Consider the following 16,956-nt stretch of genomic DNA (forward strand, 5'->3'; position numbering starts at 1 on the left):
TGAAGCAGCGTCTGTTGTTGGGAAGTTAGGCCCCTGTGGTGAGGGCCCACACACTGTGCATGGGACATTCCCTTTAGTGTTTCAATAATTTCATTTGGCCATTAATATCCTTTCTTCCACAGCAGCTCCAGTCTTTGCCTATCTAAGGATTTTGATTATAAGAAAACATTTGGTTAATTCTAAGAATCACAGCTGTCTTGGGTCAGTAATGAGTCCGTACCTTGTGTGCTATTTTCAAGACCATTAAGTTCTTAAACTATTTTCCTGTATGGTGTTAACCCCCCCCACCTTTTCATCATTGTCCCCATATTGCCACATGTAGAAAAAGTTAAAAACTCTTCACCCTTGTAAAGGGGTTGTGTGTGTGTGTGTGTGTGTGACCGTTTCTTAGAGCAGTGACTTCGTGGAGTCTCTTCCAAAATCAAAACTTGTTTTTAAATGTTTTTGTATAAATTAAACTATAAACCTACTGATAAGCAGTCAAGGTGTTGGGTAGAATTTGCAACCTTTGGGCAGAGCCAGGTGTTCCATTTCCCTTAAGTCTTTGTTAAACTAAGCTAACCTGTTTGATTTATTTAGCTACATATGTAAAAGCATGGCATCGTTGTTTAATCCATACAAATGGTGTAAAAACACCAACATGTGGTTTTACAGTTGGGTTACTTGCTGAGCTATTTCTGGGTTGGAGCAGTTGCTAGTGACCACAGAGGCTCCAGGAAGTCACTGCTCATGGTCCAGACACTCGTGCATATAACCTCCTAAATTGAGACCGTTAATCATCTGTTCTAACGCTCAGCAACAAAGCGTATTTCCTTAAGTGTTGAAACTCTCAAAGTTCTTTCCTGTTCTTCCTCCTGTCTATTTGATAGTCTCTCTGCCTGCCAGTCTCATCTGTCACTTGAATATTGATGGGCTATTTGATCCGCAAACTTAAGACCTGATTAAGGAAGTGCGCACCACTATTACCTTCTGGCTCTTCTGTTCACCCTACCACCTCACGTGCAAAGTTTTCCACGTGTCCACCCGACACCAGTGCAAAGTCACCATGCACACTGCAGTTGAGTGGCATTTTCCCACACTACTCTTGCCTTGAACGTCATACGGTAACATCACACCATGTTCACCATAGGGTGCTTGACCTTTTATCCCACTGGATCGGTAGTTAAACGCTGACCCTGGATTAATTTATACAGCTCCTTTCTAACATTACAGGCATGAGATGACTAACCTGGCTGAAGCACCTGAAGGTGCAGTCTATTTAGTAGAGCCTTTCTATTCCTCTTGGGGGGGGGGGGGGGGGGGGTAAAAATGTCAAACTGATTTGACACCAGAAGTTGAACATGGTGGTAGAACTCAAATATTCACGAGAGGTTGTTAATCGACTTTTCGGGAGGATTTATTAATAGGCCAACTTAGAATAGACTCGATGCCTACGAGCAGTTCTCCAGCTGTATTACATAAAATATATTGACTTCAGCATCTAGGATACCAGGGAGGAGAGAGGGAGAGAACTTCCCTCGGCGCAGAAAAGGTAAACACAGCAGATTCAGGTTGATTTGGTATATTGCTACTTATGTATTATCTTGAATTTAAACATCTGATTGAATATTTTACATAAAAGGATCTTAAGACCAAAACAGCCCTGAAGCTACAGTAACAAAGCACCCTCTGACTAGTGTTTGTTACATGCATGATTTACGACACAAGCTTTAGTCTCCAACTTCAGTTTATTTAAAATATTTTTTTTACAGTCAAACTTTTTCATACTAAACAGCAATTTGACCTCAGAATAGATAAAATATTAGGACTTTATATCCTGTCTGTAAACGTTTTTGCTTAACGATTCATCAACAGTGTAAAGGTACCTCCTGAGAGAACTTTTTATAACCAGCGATTGTACAGCATTTATTCCACTGAACTTTAAATTCAAGCTGACTGACGTGAACTGTCTGTATCCAATACTCAATCTGCAACCTCACGTTTAGCAGATTTTACTCACAGCTGAACAATAAACAAAAATGTAATTTCTTTGCACATTTGTCAAGAGTTTCGAGACTCCATCTGTTTGTTGACGGACCCTGAGTGACTCTGGTGTTTCTCTACCACACGCAAGATGCTGTCCGACAGTCCTTTAACGTCGCTGTGTGTGTCGGGATGTGCAGCCAAAGCCCTCAGAAGTTCAGTCACGCCGTCCTTCTCCATCATGCTGCTGTAATGTGACGCTATAGAAGATGGAGAGACGCGTTAAGAACATGAGGGAAATGGAAGCTTACAGTGATAGTCCACCATAACGTGATCATTAATACACTAGAGAAGTCTTTGAGTCTATTTCATAAGGTATATTTATTGTGACAAATGTACTGATGAAAGTGACAATCGGCTCTATTTTACATTAAAATGTAGAGGGCAGCAACCAATGATTATTTTTGTTGGTTAATATGCAGATTATTTTCTAGTTTACTCTAAAACCTTAGAAGGTATTGAACAATGTCCATTTCTCGAAGTCCAAGGAGACCTCTTTAAACTATTCAGTTTAGCCTTTTTTGTACAGAAATCATTTCTGATACATTTTCTGTAGACTGACTTATTGATTAGTCAACTAATCATTGCAGCTGACATGCTGTACTGTAATACATGAGCAGTTCTGTTTAAATATGCTGACTCCTATAAAACCACCCATGTGCTCCCACCCCCTAATATCTACCCAGTAGTCTGTCATGCTTCTTACCGTTTTGAATGCAGACCAGATGTATTGCCCAGACTGCCCACAGCTGCACTCCCGAGGACTGCCAAGTCTGAAGCAGAGAGCAAAATGGACGGAACGATCTGAAATGTGGAAACAAGGAGATGGTACGATCGGAGTAAAAATATTGAACTTTGAGTAATTCTGAGCATTTTGTTTGGAGGGGTTTAGTAAATTAACCTGACAGTTCTTTATTTCACATCAAACACCAAGGGAATGTAAAATTCGTCCTTGTGATTGTCTGGACTTTCTCCGGTACTGCAGGTAATATTCTGTATGTCTGAGGTTGATAACCAAAATGGCTTAATGCATTAAAAGCTATGCTACTTCTAAAATGCTTTCTATTTTGTCCAGTTTGAGTTTCTCTCACCTATAAGAGACCATTTCTTTCTCGAGTTGGGTCCATGTCATTATGGATGTATGCTGCAAAGAAAGAAAGAGAGACACTTTGAAAACAGTCAAAGGTGGATTTGACTCTGTTTTAAATGCAGAGCAGCATCCAAAACTTTTTGCCTCTCACACACCAGCTGCTTCAGTATGGTGCTGCGGAGCTCGTCGTCCAGGGTCCAGGCCTCTGGTCTGGAGACGAGCTGTGCCAGAGTCCCCCCTGCAAAGTAACGGACCCGCTGCTCCACCTGGTTGTCCTGCAACAGGCTGAGGATGTGCCCCAACAGGTCCTCCTCCATAAGGTCCACCTGTAGCACCTCCACCTCTGCTATGTTGTTCTGCAACACAGAGAGACAAATAATAGCACTAATACGAGCGGTCTCGGGGGCCGAGACCCCTAATTGACACTTGAAACCCCATGTTGGGGTTTTCTGCAAAAAGTCTTTTTTTTTTTTTTTTTTTTTTTTTAAATGTCGTCTCTGGCAATTGTCGCTAAAAATGCCTTTTAAATGCTCACTTTGTCCAGCCGTATTCCGAATTTAAACTTAACTTATTCATGTGTTGGGTGAGAAGTTGTACAGCGACAAGTGTGTCTGGTTCTAGAGAAAGAGGTGAGTGTGTTGTGTGGAAATATGTTGCAGGTCGTGGTTGTGTGAGAGGCCTTATTGTTAATGATATTAGCCTTGGTGATGTGTGCAAAGTGCTTATATAGTTGATTATCTTGGCTTACATTCATGAAATCTTGCATATTGAGTCTATAAGACTTCAGCATAACTCTGAAGCACTAGTTAGGGGGGACACCCCCGATTACCACCGGGTATTTTGCACATTGATGACAACAATAATATGTTAGATTGCCTACAGATGGATTTTATTTCTTTCCCATGGGTCAAATATTTGGGGGCAATATGTGATGTGGGAATCATTGAAAAAAGAAAATAAGCATTAACTTTAAACTATTAAATCACTTTTTAGTTTAAACAAGCTATAAAAACAAGGACATGCAGTACTGTGGCACACATGGAAAAAAAACAATCTGGACTAATAACGCCACATAAAGACATACTGAACCCACCAGAAGGCCAAGAACTTTCTGCTGAATGGAAGGTTCAGTGTAGTAGGACTGCAACATAAAAAAGGGACAGCATGAGACGATGTTTGTGTGTGTGGCTGGGGGTGCATTTCTGTATTGATGTGTCTCAGTGTATTTCTGGGGCTCTTCTACCTCAAGAACCTCCTCGTACAGCTCCAGGCCCTGGCACTCCATGAAATTGCGAGCAGCAGTGGGCATCTCATCCGTCAGGTTCCACAGAGCACTCAGGGCAAATTTCAGAGTGGAGTCCACCACTCCCACCATGGCTTTCTGTTGCACAATAGCCAGCAGCTGCTGTGAGATGGAGTAAATGAGTGGTGAAAACATGAGACAGAGGGACGAGGAGACATGTAACAGCCAAAAAAAAAGTTTTGGATGCTGCTCTGCATTTAAAAATCGTTTTTTTTATTTGTAGATATACAGGAAAATATTAACTTAAGCTGTTACAATGTGCTGTGCAATAAGCAAAACAGACGTTTAGAGAGAAGCTTGATTGCACACACAATGAAATATAGAGAGGTGTAATTGAATAATGAAGTAACAGTAAACCGTGAAGGACGAGTGCATGGAGAAACGAGTTGACAGTGACACAATGAGTGTATATGCAGGGTAGGTAATGGAAAATTCAGAGGCTGAGGAAGACCGAGAGAACTAGAAATGCACTCATGCATATCTAGTGCTAAGCCGGGGACGTTGTGTAAGTTTGAATCGAAATACTCTGAAAGTGTTAATGTACCTTGATGATGAAGACGTCCTTGCCCAGCTGAGCGGTCTCCTCTGTGGACAACTGCAAACAATAATAATAATAATAATAATAGATGAGTGCTTCTTTGAATTCTACATGTTGTCCCAAATGTCAAACTAGAACAAATTGAATACTTAACACACAGGGAAACTGTAACTGGACTAAATGAAAGCATAAACCTGACTGTTGTTGAAATGTCACAGAGGTACAGGAGGTGACTGACACACGGGGCTCTTAACAGGTGGGACTAACAGTTGCCATACTATTTTCCTCTAGCAGACTAATGCACAGTAAGTGAGCAGTGTCTTGACCTTGGCCACCAGAATGGAGATGACAGCCACAGCCATCCTCTGAAGGGTAGGATCCTCGTGACTGCGCAGCCAGTTAATCACCAGCGTGGCTGCTAAATACCTAAACCATGATCACATTATGGATATAAGCGACACAGTATTGCACAAATATACCAGTGATGCACAGAGAAGCCTTGGTAGTTCAGGTCTGCACTGTTGCATCTGGAGGAACTATTTCTTTTGGCACAAATGTTTCAAGAGAAAATATATTTTAGCTGGATCACAATTTGGTGGAAAAACACTGCGGTGCTTTTCTACGAGTGCACTGATTATGTTGGCTACTGCGTTACCGTGAACCAGTACATCATATATTAGAACTGTGAGAAAATAACTAACTTGTCAAATGGGACATCCTGAAGGATGTAGTCACTGCAGAGCGCCATCAGACAGTTCTTTTGCACCTGCAGAGATGGAAACAGTTTACCAATTGAAGGACCATGGTTTCAAAAAAATATATGTATTTTATGTGTGTATATGGTTATGTGAAGTAACTACAAATACTGTCTGATGGTGTAAAAATGGGCGTGGTACCCAAATGCAGCAAATATTAGGTTAGAATCGGATGAATGACACGCCAGCTGGTAGCAACAGCCACTCTGTGCCACATTTTGCTGTTGTGTAACTTCATCATTATGGATCTGTTATCAGAAACACTGAGCACTGTCCCCTGACCTGTTGGTGGTTGGGGTAGGTCTTCATGGCGTACAGCAGCTGGGTGACAGTGGAGCTGATCAGGCTGACGGGCATGGCCACTGCCAGGTCCTGAGCGGTCAGGTTGAACACACACGCTGTGGCCACCAGGTGGACGTGCAGAGAGGTGGGGTGGCTCTGCATCCCACTCAGCACCAGCTACAGCAAACAAGAGGTTTATTTCAAAAGCACATGTGCTTCAGAATAAGAAACAACTTCCTGTCAGTAGAGACAGTGATGGGACAGCTGTGAGATTCCATTGTACCATTTATCTGTAAGGCTCTGCTAGAAACAGCCTCTTTACCTCCTCTTTCCCTCTCTCGACTAAATACAGTAATTATAATGTCGGGTCAGAGGACATTTTAACTTTAGCTGTACAGTTTGTTCAAACTAAGCTTGAAGATGAATACTAGGCTGTTTACAAAGAGGATGTGTTACAAACACTTTTAAATCGATTGATTTGTCAGCTGTCTGAGATGGAGCAGGTAGTGAGAGGAGCCTGGCTTGATCAGAGTCTATATACATTTGGGATAGAGTTCAGGTGTGAGACCTTTGAATTACCTGCAGCAGAACTCTGGGCTCTCTACTGGCAACAATAGTCTGAGTGTAAAAGTGAGTTTCCTTGCTCTTTGTACATTTAGATATTTATGCTACATTAGAATGATTCACATTGTGTTGATTGTCAGGCAAATATATGGCTGCCCTATATAACTATGTATTAATGTATTGTATAGTGATGCATGGTACATATTTTCTATTTTGATAAAACCAACATTGATTGTGCAAGCCTTACCTGATTTCTTTATTTTATTTATTTTTTTTTTTTAAATGCTGCTTGAAATGTATTATTTTTATGTATAAAATGTTGTGAATTACCGTGCTTATACTGTATGTTTGTTTTTTTTGGAAAAGTCTTCTTGCCAGGAAATCTTGATCTCTAACATTTCCCTTTTAAATAAATGAGTAACGAGTGAACAACAGCATCCCATCCTGCACAGAATAAGTGGAGATATTGTGCAACACTAGAATAAAACATTATACTATACAAGGCAATTATTTAAGTATAATTCATTGTTTCTTACAACCCGGGTCCTATTACCATTGTTTTGGCAATCATTCATATCCTAAAAAATCGTTGTGGGGGTAAGGAACGGCATCCTTCAGGTTTAACAATCCCCCAGGTCAACCTAATTTATGAAAGTGAGCAGCAAAATTATTACCCAAATGTTTTTTAAACATCAATCAGTCTGACATATTTTTGCGTGCCCAGTTTTCCTGCAATGAGGGGGATATATTCGTGACCTTCAATAAAGTGGCTTAGATAATCTTTTCTAAATGATGGATGTTTTAGCAATTACTTTGAGAGAACAATGTAATCACAATCCATAAAAATGATGTCCAAAAGACCATAACAAGACCTGCGCTGTAACAAGTAAAACTACGCTTTAAAGCTTTTGTTCAAACACAAAGCTGTGATAGTACCTCTAGCATATCTGGCCGGGGTTTGTCAATGTCAGTGGTTAGATTGTAGAGCTGGACGAGGGCCTCTCGGATGAAACACTCACGGTCTCTGTACCTTCTCAGGGCCTCGCACACCTGGTTCTCATTAGCCTCTCCAGTTACCTGAACATACACAGAAGATCAGCATTGTCAGAGAGAGCCAGGAAATACAACATTTTCTGTACACAAACAAACTAAGCCTCAAGTCAAAGACAAATGAGAAACATATGCGAGAGTCAACATGTGTCTGCCAATAACATTCTCTGACATCTCGTAGTATGTCGACTCTGTACCCGATGCTCGCTCCTTACTTTTAGGTTTTTCTTTGAAGACAGGATGTCACAGGAGCTGGCACCGGTGGCTAGCAGGCCCAAGAAGACCAGTCCACTTCTGGCCTCCACAAACACACTGACTGCTGCTTCAGTGATTCTCTTCCGTCCAGAGATATCTAGAGAAACAAGGGAAGGGAGGATATGTGGACTCCCACCCAAAAGCTGCCGCACGGTCTCATCCCCGTCACTGTCATCCACAGCAAAATGGTCCTCTGAAAAGTCTAAATGCCTGACCGCGTGAAGTTGGCTGAGGACAAATAGCAACCTGGCAGGCGTCATATCCAGCTGCCGCAGCCGGTGGGTCATCAAAGATCTCAGCGTGTTTTTGCAATCTAGGAGCGCGGTAAGCTGTGAGACGGCACTGCAGGAGATGTCCAGGCTCTCCAGCCGAGGGAGAGTGCAGATATCCTCGAGAACGGCATCAGTCAGGTCTGTGTTGGCAAGGTTGAGCGTTCGCAAGCCCTGCAGGGAGCTAAATCCAACACGGGTCCCTCCATCCTCCACCAGAGACTCCAAGTCGACATGTAGCCCAGTTAGGGACAACCTCTGCAGGCTGGATCTGCACTCGGGGTTGGAGGCCAGGCCTGAGATGATGTTTGCCCCAGTGAGGCCGCCAGGAACCCAGGAGGCGTCTAGTTCCTGGAGCCGGTGAGGGCAGAGGGCCAGGCGGAAAGCTTCTGCAGACACTGGACAGCATCGGATGGAAGCTCGGTGCAGGCGGAGTGCTTTGCAGTTTTGGAAAATCCCAACGGTTGTGTCATTCAGTATCCCTTGTAGAGAGAAGAAAACAAAGGAATGTTTTAGGAAAAATAGCATCAGTAAAGCCTCATTGATGTTGATGGAAAATATTTTTTGCAGTATTTCAGCCTGCCATAGTAGTCTACACGGAACTAATAACCATGCATATGAAGGGGTAAGTTAAGGATAATGCTCTCCTGACTTTGTTTGTACAGTAAGTTTTGTGCATGAAGAATTATAACTAAATGAAGTTCATAAGTAAGACACATTTGTCATGGTGTGAGATCATTGCTCCCTTTTCTACTAACTTGCCACAGAGCTACCATCCCTTGGCAGCTACAGTTGCTCCCAGTTAGTGATATTGATAATGTAGGAGCCTTTCTTTCTGTCCTCCTGACCTACCTTTAGCTGCCATCTTAAGCAGTAACTGGTCTGCCATCTCCTGTGGGAAAATTGGGGCCCAGCTGAGGCACATGGAGCCGTCTGCTCGCCTGCTGCACAGAGCGTCCAGGCTGCGGCACACCTGAGCCAAGCAGAGGTCGCACAGAGCGTCCTGCAACACATCAGCAGATATCTGTAAGAGTCATACTACCGGGTAATCATAATGTAGGTGTAAACGCAAGTTCAGTGACCTTACAGGGTTAATTCAGACATATTACTGAAACAAACATTACATTATATATTGGAAATAACTTTGGGTGTGCTATTAATCTTGACCAGGGTGTAAATTATCTATCATAATATTTTAGAGGTTATTGTTTGTGCACATTAAGTACATTTGTGAAGGACATGCACTGGCAGTTGTCTCGTCTTCCTCGGGGGCTCAACAGATCCACAGTGACACAGGATCTCTAACGCTGCAGGAGACTAATATTATCCGCAGCACTGCACACAAGTAAAGCCCGTTTAAATCCTCTAATCCAAGCGGTCTCTGTAGGGCACCGTGGACAAACGCAATGACTCCTACAGCGGTCTGTAGGATGCGTTAACACAAAGTTCAGACAGTCAAACGTCAACATTTTACAGAAGGGGACGAGGTCAAACTCACCATACTTGGAAAAATAAACAGTCGTGAGGGAAATGAACAAAAAAAGAACTGCAAGACGTCGTTCAGAAATATTTTGAATTAAAAAAACGTCATTATCTTAATGAATTCTTCCCTGTGAATCAAAGTAAAAGTTATGAAATCCTCTGTTTTGATTACGGTCGTTGTCGCTGACCGTCGAGTATTAACGAGTAGGCCTACTAACGTCACAAGATGACCGCCTCCTATTGGCCAATACGCATGACGTCATCGAGGGCTCGTCTGACGGTATGGTTGTTTGTTTGTGCTAAAACTCTTTAGTTTTAATCCCTATTTACTCGACTTTTAACCATCTATTTTATTCGCTGCAGTTTACTTCCGTTCGCATTCATACAGACATTGGGAGAATGTCGATGTCAAAGTACATTTACTGCACTTAAGTACAAGTTCATGTTACTTGTAGCCTAATTACTTGAGTATTTACATTTTGTGCAACTTTATAATACTTTTACTCCACTAACTTGCATCTCAGAGGCAAATGTTGTTCACTACTCCACTACATTTGTGTGACAGCTTTATGACAAGTTACTTTTTAGATTATAATTTTTCATGCCCTTCGTGTCCAGTGAAAACGATGCATCTCCACATTTGGCGATTTTTAATTGTTATTGTAGTAAAACAATGACGGGGACCATTTTCTACATAACAAGTACTTTTTACTTTGATACTATAAGTACATTTTGCTGATTATACTTACATACAATCACTTAAGTGTGGTTTCAGAACTTTTACTTGTACTGGAGTATTTACACAGTGTGGCATCAATACTTTTACTAAGTAAAAGTATTTACACAGTGTGGCATCAATACTTTTACTAAGTAAATGATCTGAATACTACCTCTCCCACCACTGCATACTGTCCTTCCATTTCAGATTGAAGCAATGGCCATGCAACAACTATGATGATGGAGGTGGTAATAAACTTTTTTAGCCACAAGGAGGGGCTCACAGAGAGAGCTGGATTTTAACCAATGTGGCAGCTTACTTATAGAGACATGTGAATTTTCCATGCTAAACAATTAATTCCTTAATACAAAGGCCCAAACTCACATGTTGTACAAACAAAAACTATCAGCAGGGATGTAAACAGACTTTCTAAGGGGCCGAAAAAGGGACTCATCATCTGAATACACTTACATTAAGTGGAAAAGGACCTTACTGAAGTATCTGTCCAATGTGACATTGGGCAAACAATTGACAAACAAGTCCTGTTTATAAGAAGTTTTTAAAAAATCAGCAAATTTCTCTCGTATCCCTTAAGTTTACATGAATTATGAGCAGTTCCCCCAAAGAGATTTTTCTTTCATATCCTTTTACTTCACTTGGGACCCCTCAGATATATCCTGTGAGCGCCAGATTGTGAAACACTGATCTAGACTACACAATAGTGGGGCTTGTTAAATATGATGCATATACCGTTAGATTTCCAGGCACGGGTTGAATTAACCCAAAATGTATTTTTTAGCTTCTTTTCAGTAACCGCTTCCTCCAAACACATGTTCTTCTATATATGATTTATTTAAATTGGACGACCCCTATTATATACAAACGACTGCCGACACATGCTCTCAATCACGCATAAGCAAACACATGCTCTCATAGATTCTCACACACACACACACACACCTTTGTGAATGTCCTGCCTCAGTTGCTCATGAGCAAATGTGTCCTCCCACATGCTAAAGTATGTCTCCCCACACAGAGAATCCCCATGCATCAAAGCCCGTGCTTCCTCCTCGATCCAAAACATTTAGCTGAGGGCCGTTCTTTTTTTTGTCTGCAAAGCCCTCTGCTTATTGTCCTCATAACCAAATAAACACAGCTGCCAATAGCTCTTGGATTGTCACAAGAGACACCCCCATATATGGAGTAAAGAGATGCTCATCCAAAGCAGAGCTCTTTATTTGAAATTCAAAAGCTACTGGATCACCAGAATCACTCAGTGATTAGATTAGAGCTGATGGGAAACAGATTTGCGAGGAGGATGAGAAACTGTGAATGAAGCAGACGTGTGTGTGTTTAAGAAGGAAAAAGAGAGTTTATGTGCATGTCATCAACTTCTACAAGCCTGGCAGACAAATAGTGTGTGAGAGACAATATAGAAAACATTGCAAACGAGACCATATGAGACCGACATGATGACAGCTAGACTGATTTTGCCGACTCCTAGCCAATCTGGTTCATCACTTAGTTTTTAATGTGTGGCAGAATCTTATATTAGGAGGAGTCTATTCTTTCATCAGAGGAAGAGGGCAGAGCCAAGCCTCCCCTCTGCTCAAACTACGGAGAAAATCACACCATCAGCCTCCCTCTTTCTGCATATGGACCACCCTCTACTGTTCTCCTAGCGGACAGTGTTTGCTTGTGCCATAGCTGTATGCAGGCCTTCACTCTCAATGAGAGCAAAGACAGAAGGAGAGTGAGAGGAGGAGAATGGAGAGCATGAATCTGCATAGGAAACACAACTGAGACACCAAGCCGGGTCTTACCTGCACCTCCTGGGCTGTTGACTAAACTCACTGACACAGGTAAGAGTTTCATTTTTATGCTTTTTATGAGATTAACGTGTGTTTTTGGAAAAGTATTCAAACGGCTGAAAATAAAAAACGTAATTACAGATAAAAGTAAAGTTAATGTGGAGCAATGAAGCTATAGACATATTAAATGGAAGGAGTAAGACATCCATGACTCTTATAAATAAATATGTAGTGACTGAAATGCTGACATTAAAGAAACTATTTGAGCATTTTCAAGTAATTTATTTGTTTTTAAAATTCCATATGTACATGTTGTGTAAACGGCGTGATCATGTTCATACAGTACAAAGCTCATGCATCATGTCGTCCCCTCAGCAGACAAAACTAATTAGTGGCACCGTCAGAATAACTTGTGGGCTAATTGGCGCAGCCCGTAAAATCTGATGGCCTGGAGCAAAAGCCACAACAAAGTTAGACTGGAAAAACTTTACTTTCCGATGTGCAATTCATTCATCCTGTATGTTGAAATAAAGTTGGAGACAAATTAGGGGATGCAAGTGTGGCGTTCTCAGGGCTTTTTGGGGGTTTCAATGTAGCAGAATAGAGGATCTTTACGAGTCGGACTCAGTGGTACCAATTCTCCTGGGAAAACCAGCCAAAGTTTGACCTGTCTGGTTGCAAGGACTGCATTAATCAGGTCAGGTCTGGCTCTCAGCAAGGAGTAGCAGAAAATGCCATTTTACTAAATCAACAAAAAAACACGACTGCTGCGGTTGACTTGATGAAAACCAGCAGGGTGTGAACGACGGAGAGAAACCTGGTGGTTATAACTGCCGATGAGATCCAAACCTCTGGCTCAGGAGCCTCTGTGTAAACACTGTCACTCCTGTCAGGCCGGGGCCTGTGAGATTCATATTGTGGGGTTGGAGACGTGCAGACGGGCCAATTGCTGAGACCGAGCTATTGAAGGGGATGACCCATGATTATGGAAAGACAGGGAAAAGAACTCCCTCGGGTAATAATCACTGACTCACAGTGCCAAGGTGTTTCTGAGCTCTGATACATGGCCCATTTTCCTTAAAGTGCCTTTTCCTTTTCCCTCAGATGGTCTATAATCTATGACAAATACTGCAGCTTCTTCCATTATGTTATGGGCTGCAGGCATTTTTTTTTGCTGCTGAAATTTTGCGCTATTAAAACTTAATCTTGGCTCAGACACTTTTCTTCAGTCAATAAGTCATTGTGCTTTATGAAAACACAAAAACGTTGTTATATATTCTCTTGACGCATGTTTTCCCCACCACAATGATTAAAAAGAGTACTATTCTGCTACAGCGGCAGTTTGAGCTTAGGTAATGCTCTGGGATCTGTCCCATTAACTGTGGTCTGGCCTCTTCAGTGCAACTAAACATCAAGCGGAGACCACAGAAATGATTCAAAGGCTCTGCTGTCTCTGTCTTGGACTCATTTAATCCTGTTTATTTGGCATCTGTTAAAATCCTCAGCAGTTTTGTTTTGATGAGCTCTGATAGGAAGAGGTTCATATCATGAAGGTTTCTCAACCCTCTTGGTCATATTCACCAGACTCCACCTTCTGGTTGGATTTGGACCTATATCAGCCTGAAGTTGGCTCACCATTAGCTCCACTTCCAGAGCCAAGCGGGAACATGGAGCAAGGGATCGTTCACCACTGCTCCATTAGTTGTGCTGTCGAAACCAATAAGCTCAAAACACAAGCTTTCCTTCCAGAAATAGATTCCAGAAAACGTTACTCATAAATCAGGGATCCCTGCTCCCCCTGCTGCTCCTTGAATATATACATTTATTTTATTCCTCATCACATTCAAATGTTTCTCTTTGGGCCAGCCAGGCAGAAATGGCAGAAGTTAAAATAAGCCAGTGAGGCCCAATGATAACCACCTGTTAACTTTTAGCATTTTACTCATTACTGATATACACGTTTCTACACCTCATGAATCCTGGCAGCTCATACTATCCCATTAAAGTGATATATTCAATGTCATCCATGGCCACATTAATACAATTTTCTATCAAATATTTTCATTTTCAGTCAAATCATTTGTCAGACAGAGGTTTTATTTGTGGCAATTCTCCACACGAGTCAGTGCAGGTACACTGAAAGGCTATAGGGGAGGTTCATTGAAGGTCTGAGCAGGAGATCTACAGAAATATGGAAAACAGATCTTAGCACTTGCCCACACCCAGACACCTGATACAGATGTGGTGAGGACCGTAATGAAAGAGAACCCATGAGGGATTGTATTGAAAATCAGACTTACGGTAACAGATTTGTGGTGGATGGGAGGCACTGCTTTTACTCCTCCACACGTGTGAGGGGAAATCTACCAGGGGCTGGACTGTCTGTTGATATGTGAAACCTTTGACTTTACTGCTTTAATGCTCACTCACTTCATGATTAAGCAAGATGCTTGTGCTGAGTCTTGACTGGAAGCTCTCTCTTGTATCATGCAAACAGATGCACAGTTGTTATATTGGATTAAAGGAGAAAGGGAAACATCTGGTAGGAAATTGTACAAAAAAACAAAATGAGCTGTAACAAAAAAGGAACTTTGTAAAGAATACGTCTAATGAATGGTTACAGCATTATCCTGTGCCATACCTCCACTGTTGCCCAAAAACTACCAAAAAACAATCGAGCCACACCGGTGCACGGTGACATCTTCCTTTGTTGTGATGGACATAAAACTGCAGTTTATATCAATACCCCTAAACCACCAAATGTATATCAATCTGTGGCTGAAAATAGCCCTAAAAAAATGCTTGTTTTAGGAAATTGCTGCGTTTTTTTTAACAAGAGTCTACACAGCCACGCCAGCGGCTCTGTGAGGCTGAACTTCGTCACAGTGGTGCTTTGAGCTAAATGCTAACATTAGCGTGCTAGCATGCTAACGATGGGAATTTTAACATGCTGATGTTTAGCAAATGTATCGTCAGTTGTGCAAGTATTAGCAAGTAGTGACTACTTAGCTATAAACCTGATTTTGACCTGATGTCGCCAAAATCAAGCACCAAAGTGATTACAGTTCATTCTCAGGGGAACATGAATGTGTGCACCAAATTCCAATTTGACATATTTCGCAAATATGGTGGACCAACTAACCGACAGAGCGACATTTCCTTCCTGCTAGCAAGGCTAAAAATGTTTTAAAGATTCACGTCTTCAGTAGGAACCAATGGCTTTGGGGCCAAAGATAGCGTAGAGAAGTGGGAAAGTTGAGAAATTGGACACATTGTTAGTTTTGGTCTTTTTTAAATTCATTGACAATAAGTGTAATATAGAATAACACTAACTTGTCCTGATATAAAATGTGCTGCACTTCTCTTTCCTTTTTTATAGATCTTTAGCTTGTTTGTTGATAGCGAGAGGAGGAACCATGGGACCCGGAACATGGAGCATATTTATTCTGTTTTGTCTGTCTTTCTGGGGAAACAGCCAAGCCCTCACAAAGCACCCCATCCTCTCCAGGATACGAAGGGCCCCAGAGGCCAATGGAGAAAGCCAGAAGTGCTCCTACACCTTCCTGGTCCCTGAGCAGAAGATCACAGGACCCATCTGTGCCGCCCGCGGTTATTCAAATGACAAGGACCGAGTGACCCGCCTGGATGTGGCTTCAGTGCGCGACCTTCTGTCAAAGCAGCGTAGGGAGATGGAGACCCTGAAGCTGGTGGTGGATGTGGATGGCAATTTGGTGAATGAGATGAAGCTGTTGAGGAAAGAGAGCAGGAACATGAACTCTAGAGTGACGCAGCTCTACATGCAACTGCTGCACGAGATCATCAGGAAGAGAGACAACTCACTGGAGCTGGCGCAGCTGGAGACGCGCATCCTCAACGCCACCACCGAGTCACTGCGCCTGGGATCCAGGTACAGGGAATTGGAGGCCAAATACGCAGCCCTGTCTGCAGTAGTGAACAACCAGTCAGTGCTGATTGGAGCCCTGGAGGAGCGTTGTATGCAGGTGTACAGCCGTAGGCATGACCAGCCACCTTTGGGACCTCCACTTGTGCAGGTGGTGCCCGAGAACATTCCTGTTAATGTGCCACGTTTCACCAATGAGATCCAGAGGGACAACACCCGAGTGTTTGCCCGGGAAAGGGGCTCTCGCTCAGGGCCATCACCCACAAGTGGCACCTTGGAAGTTCAGAAACCTCCACATAGAAACTTCAGCGCTGAAGGTGAGGGGATGAGCTAATGGGGGATCCATCCATCCATCCATTCATTTGTATTAATTTATTTGTTAATTTGTATTAATTTATTCATTGATTCAGTCACAAAAGTTCAAAACAAGTCTTGGTAAAATGCACGCCAACCATAACAAAATAATAATCACTGTGTTTAAATACAGCTGCAGGTGAGCCATTGGCCTTATTTTTAAAGGTTAAAGATTTGCAGATTCAGCTGGAGCTCTGCTTCCCGCTCAACAGAAAGAACACAAACCTGAATGGAAGCAAAAATGTTGTAACTTCTCAACTGAGGCAGGGGACTTAAAGCAAAGCAAAGAAAGACCTAACCAGTGCAATTTTGCTGATCAACAGAAATTCCTGACGCATTTAGATTGCCTTCGCCCAAGAATAATAAAGTGTGTAGGATTTCAGTGCAGCTGTGTATGAAAATGATCCCTTACAAGACTGTTCCATTGCATGTGAGATGTAGACAAAACCCAGGCTGGCATGATAGGCTCCTGCAAACCACAAAGTAGAGGCACTTCTGGTCTACTTCATGAATGGACTATACCTTTAGGTTATTATTTCATTATATATATATATATAGATAT

The 16,956-nt window shown here is 42.2% G+C and overlaps 2 protein-coding genes across 3 annotated transcripts in view; one reads left to right on the forward strand and one right to left on the reverse strand.

The window, feature by feature from the left end:
- Positions 1–1,734: 1,734 nt before the first annotated feature.
- LOC116387398 (protein zyg-11 homolog) lies at positions 1,735–9,809 on the reverse strand. Of its 2 annotated transcripts, XM_031854415.1 has the most exons (14): positions 9,627–9,809; positions 8,981–9,131; positions 7,820–8,610; positions 7,491–7,631; positions 5,991–6,167; positions 5,655–5,719; positions 5,280–5,379; positions 4,960–5,010; positions 4,356–4,517; positions 4,206–4,253; positions 3,268–3,468; positions 3,114–3,166; positions 2,729–2,826; positions 1,735–2,222 (listed from the first exon to the last, which is right to left on the reverse strand). In XM_031854415.1, exons 1-14 carry the CDS (start codon positions 9,627–9,629, stop codon positions 2,041–2,043), a joined length of 2,223 nt encoding a protein of 740 aa, XP_031710275.1. In that variant the 5' UTR covers positions 9,630–9,809; the 3' UTR covers positions 1,735–2,040. The 2 variants fall into 2 exon arrangements, with proteins under 2 accessions (XP_031710275.1, XP_031710276.1); XM_031854416.1 differs by lacking the exon at positions 4,206–4,253.
- A 68-nt stretch (positions 9,810–9,877) lies between these two features.
- The window catches only part of LOC116387703 (angiopoietin-related protein 1-like), an 11,940-nt gene continuing 4,861 nt past the window's right edge, over positions 9,878–16,956 (forward strand). The window contains exons 1-3 of the mRNA XM_031855023.1: positions 9,878–9,890; positions 12,036–12,190; positions 15,519–16,357. Coding sequence (XP_031710883.1) covers positions 15,556–16,357 — 802 coding nt within the window. The 5' untranslated portion in view covers positions 9,878–9,890; positions 12,036–12,190; positions 15,519–15,555. The remainder of the gene's footprint in view (positions 9,891–12,035; positions 12,191–15,518; positions 16,358–16,956) is intronic.

This window comes from Anarrhichthys ocellatus, unplaced genomic scaffold, assembly GCF_004355925.1.
Source record: "Anarrhichthys ocellatus isolate YVR2014 unplaced genomic scaffold, GSC_Weel_1.0 scaffold15, whole genome shotgun sequence".
Lineage (NCBI taxonomy): Eukaryota > Metazoa > Chordata > Actinopteri > Perciformes > Anarhichadidae > Anarrhichthys > Anarrhichthys ocellatus.

What these genes read in the sequence shown, in the direction of transcription:
- LOC116387398 (XM_031854415.1), bottom strand. An exon ending in CCCGGCCAGATATGCTAGAG is followed by an intron (nt 6,168 to 7,490) that starts GTACTATCACAG and finishes TGTTTGCTGTAG; the next exon opens with CTGGTGCTGAGTGGGATGCA. An exon ending in TCTGGTCTGCATTCAAAACG is followed by an intron (nt 2,223 to 2,728) that starts GTAAGAAGCATG and finishes CATCTTCTATAG; the next exon opens with CGTCACATTACAGCAGCATG.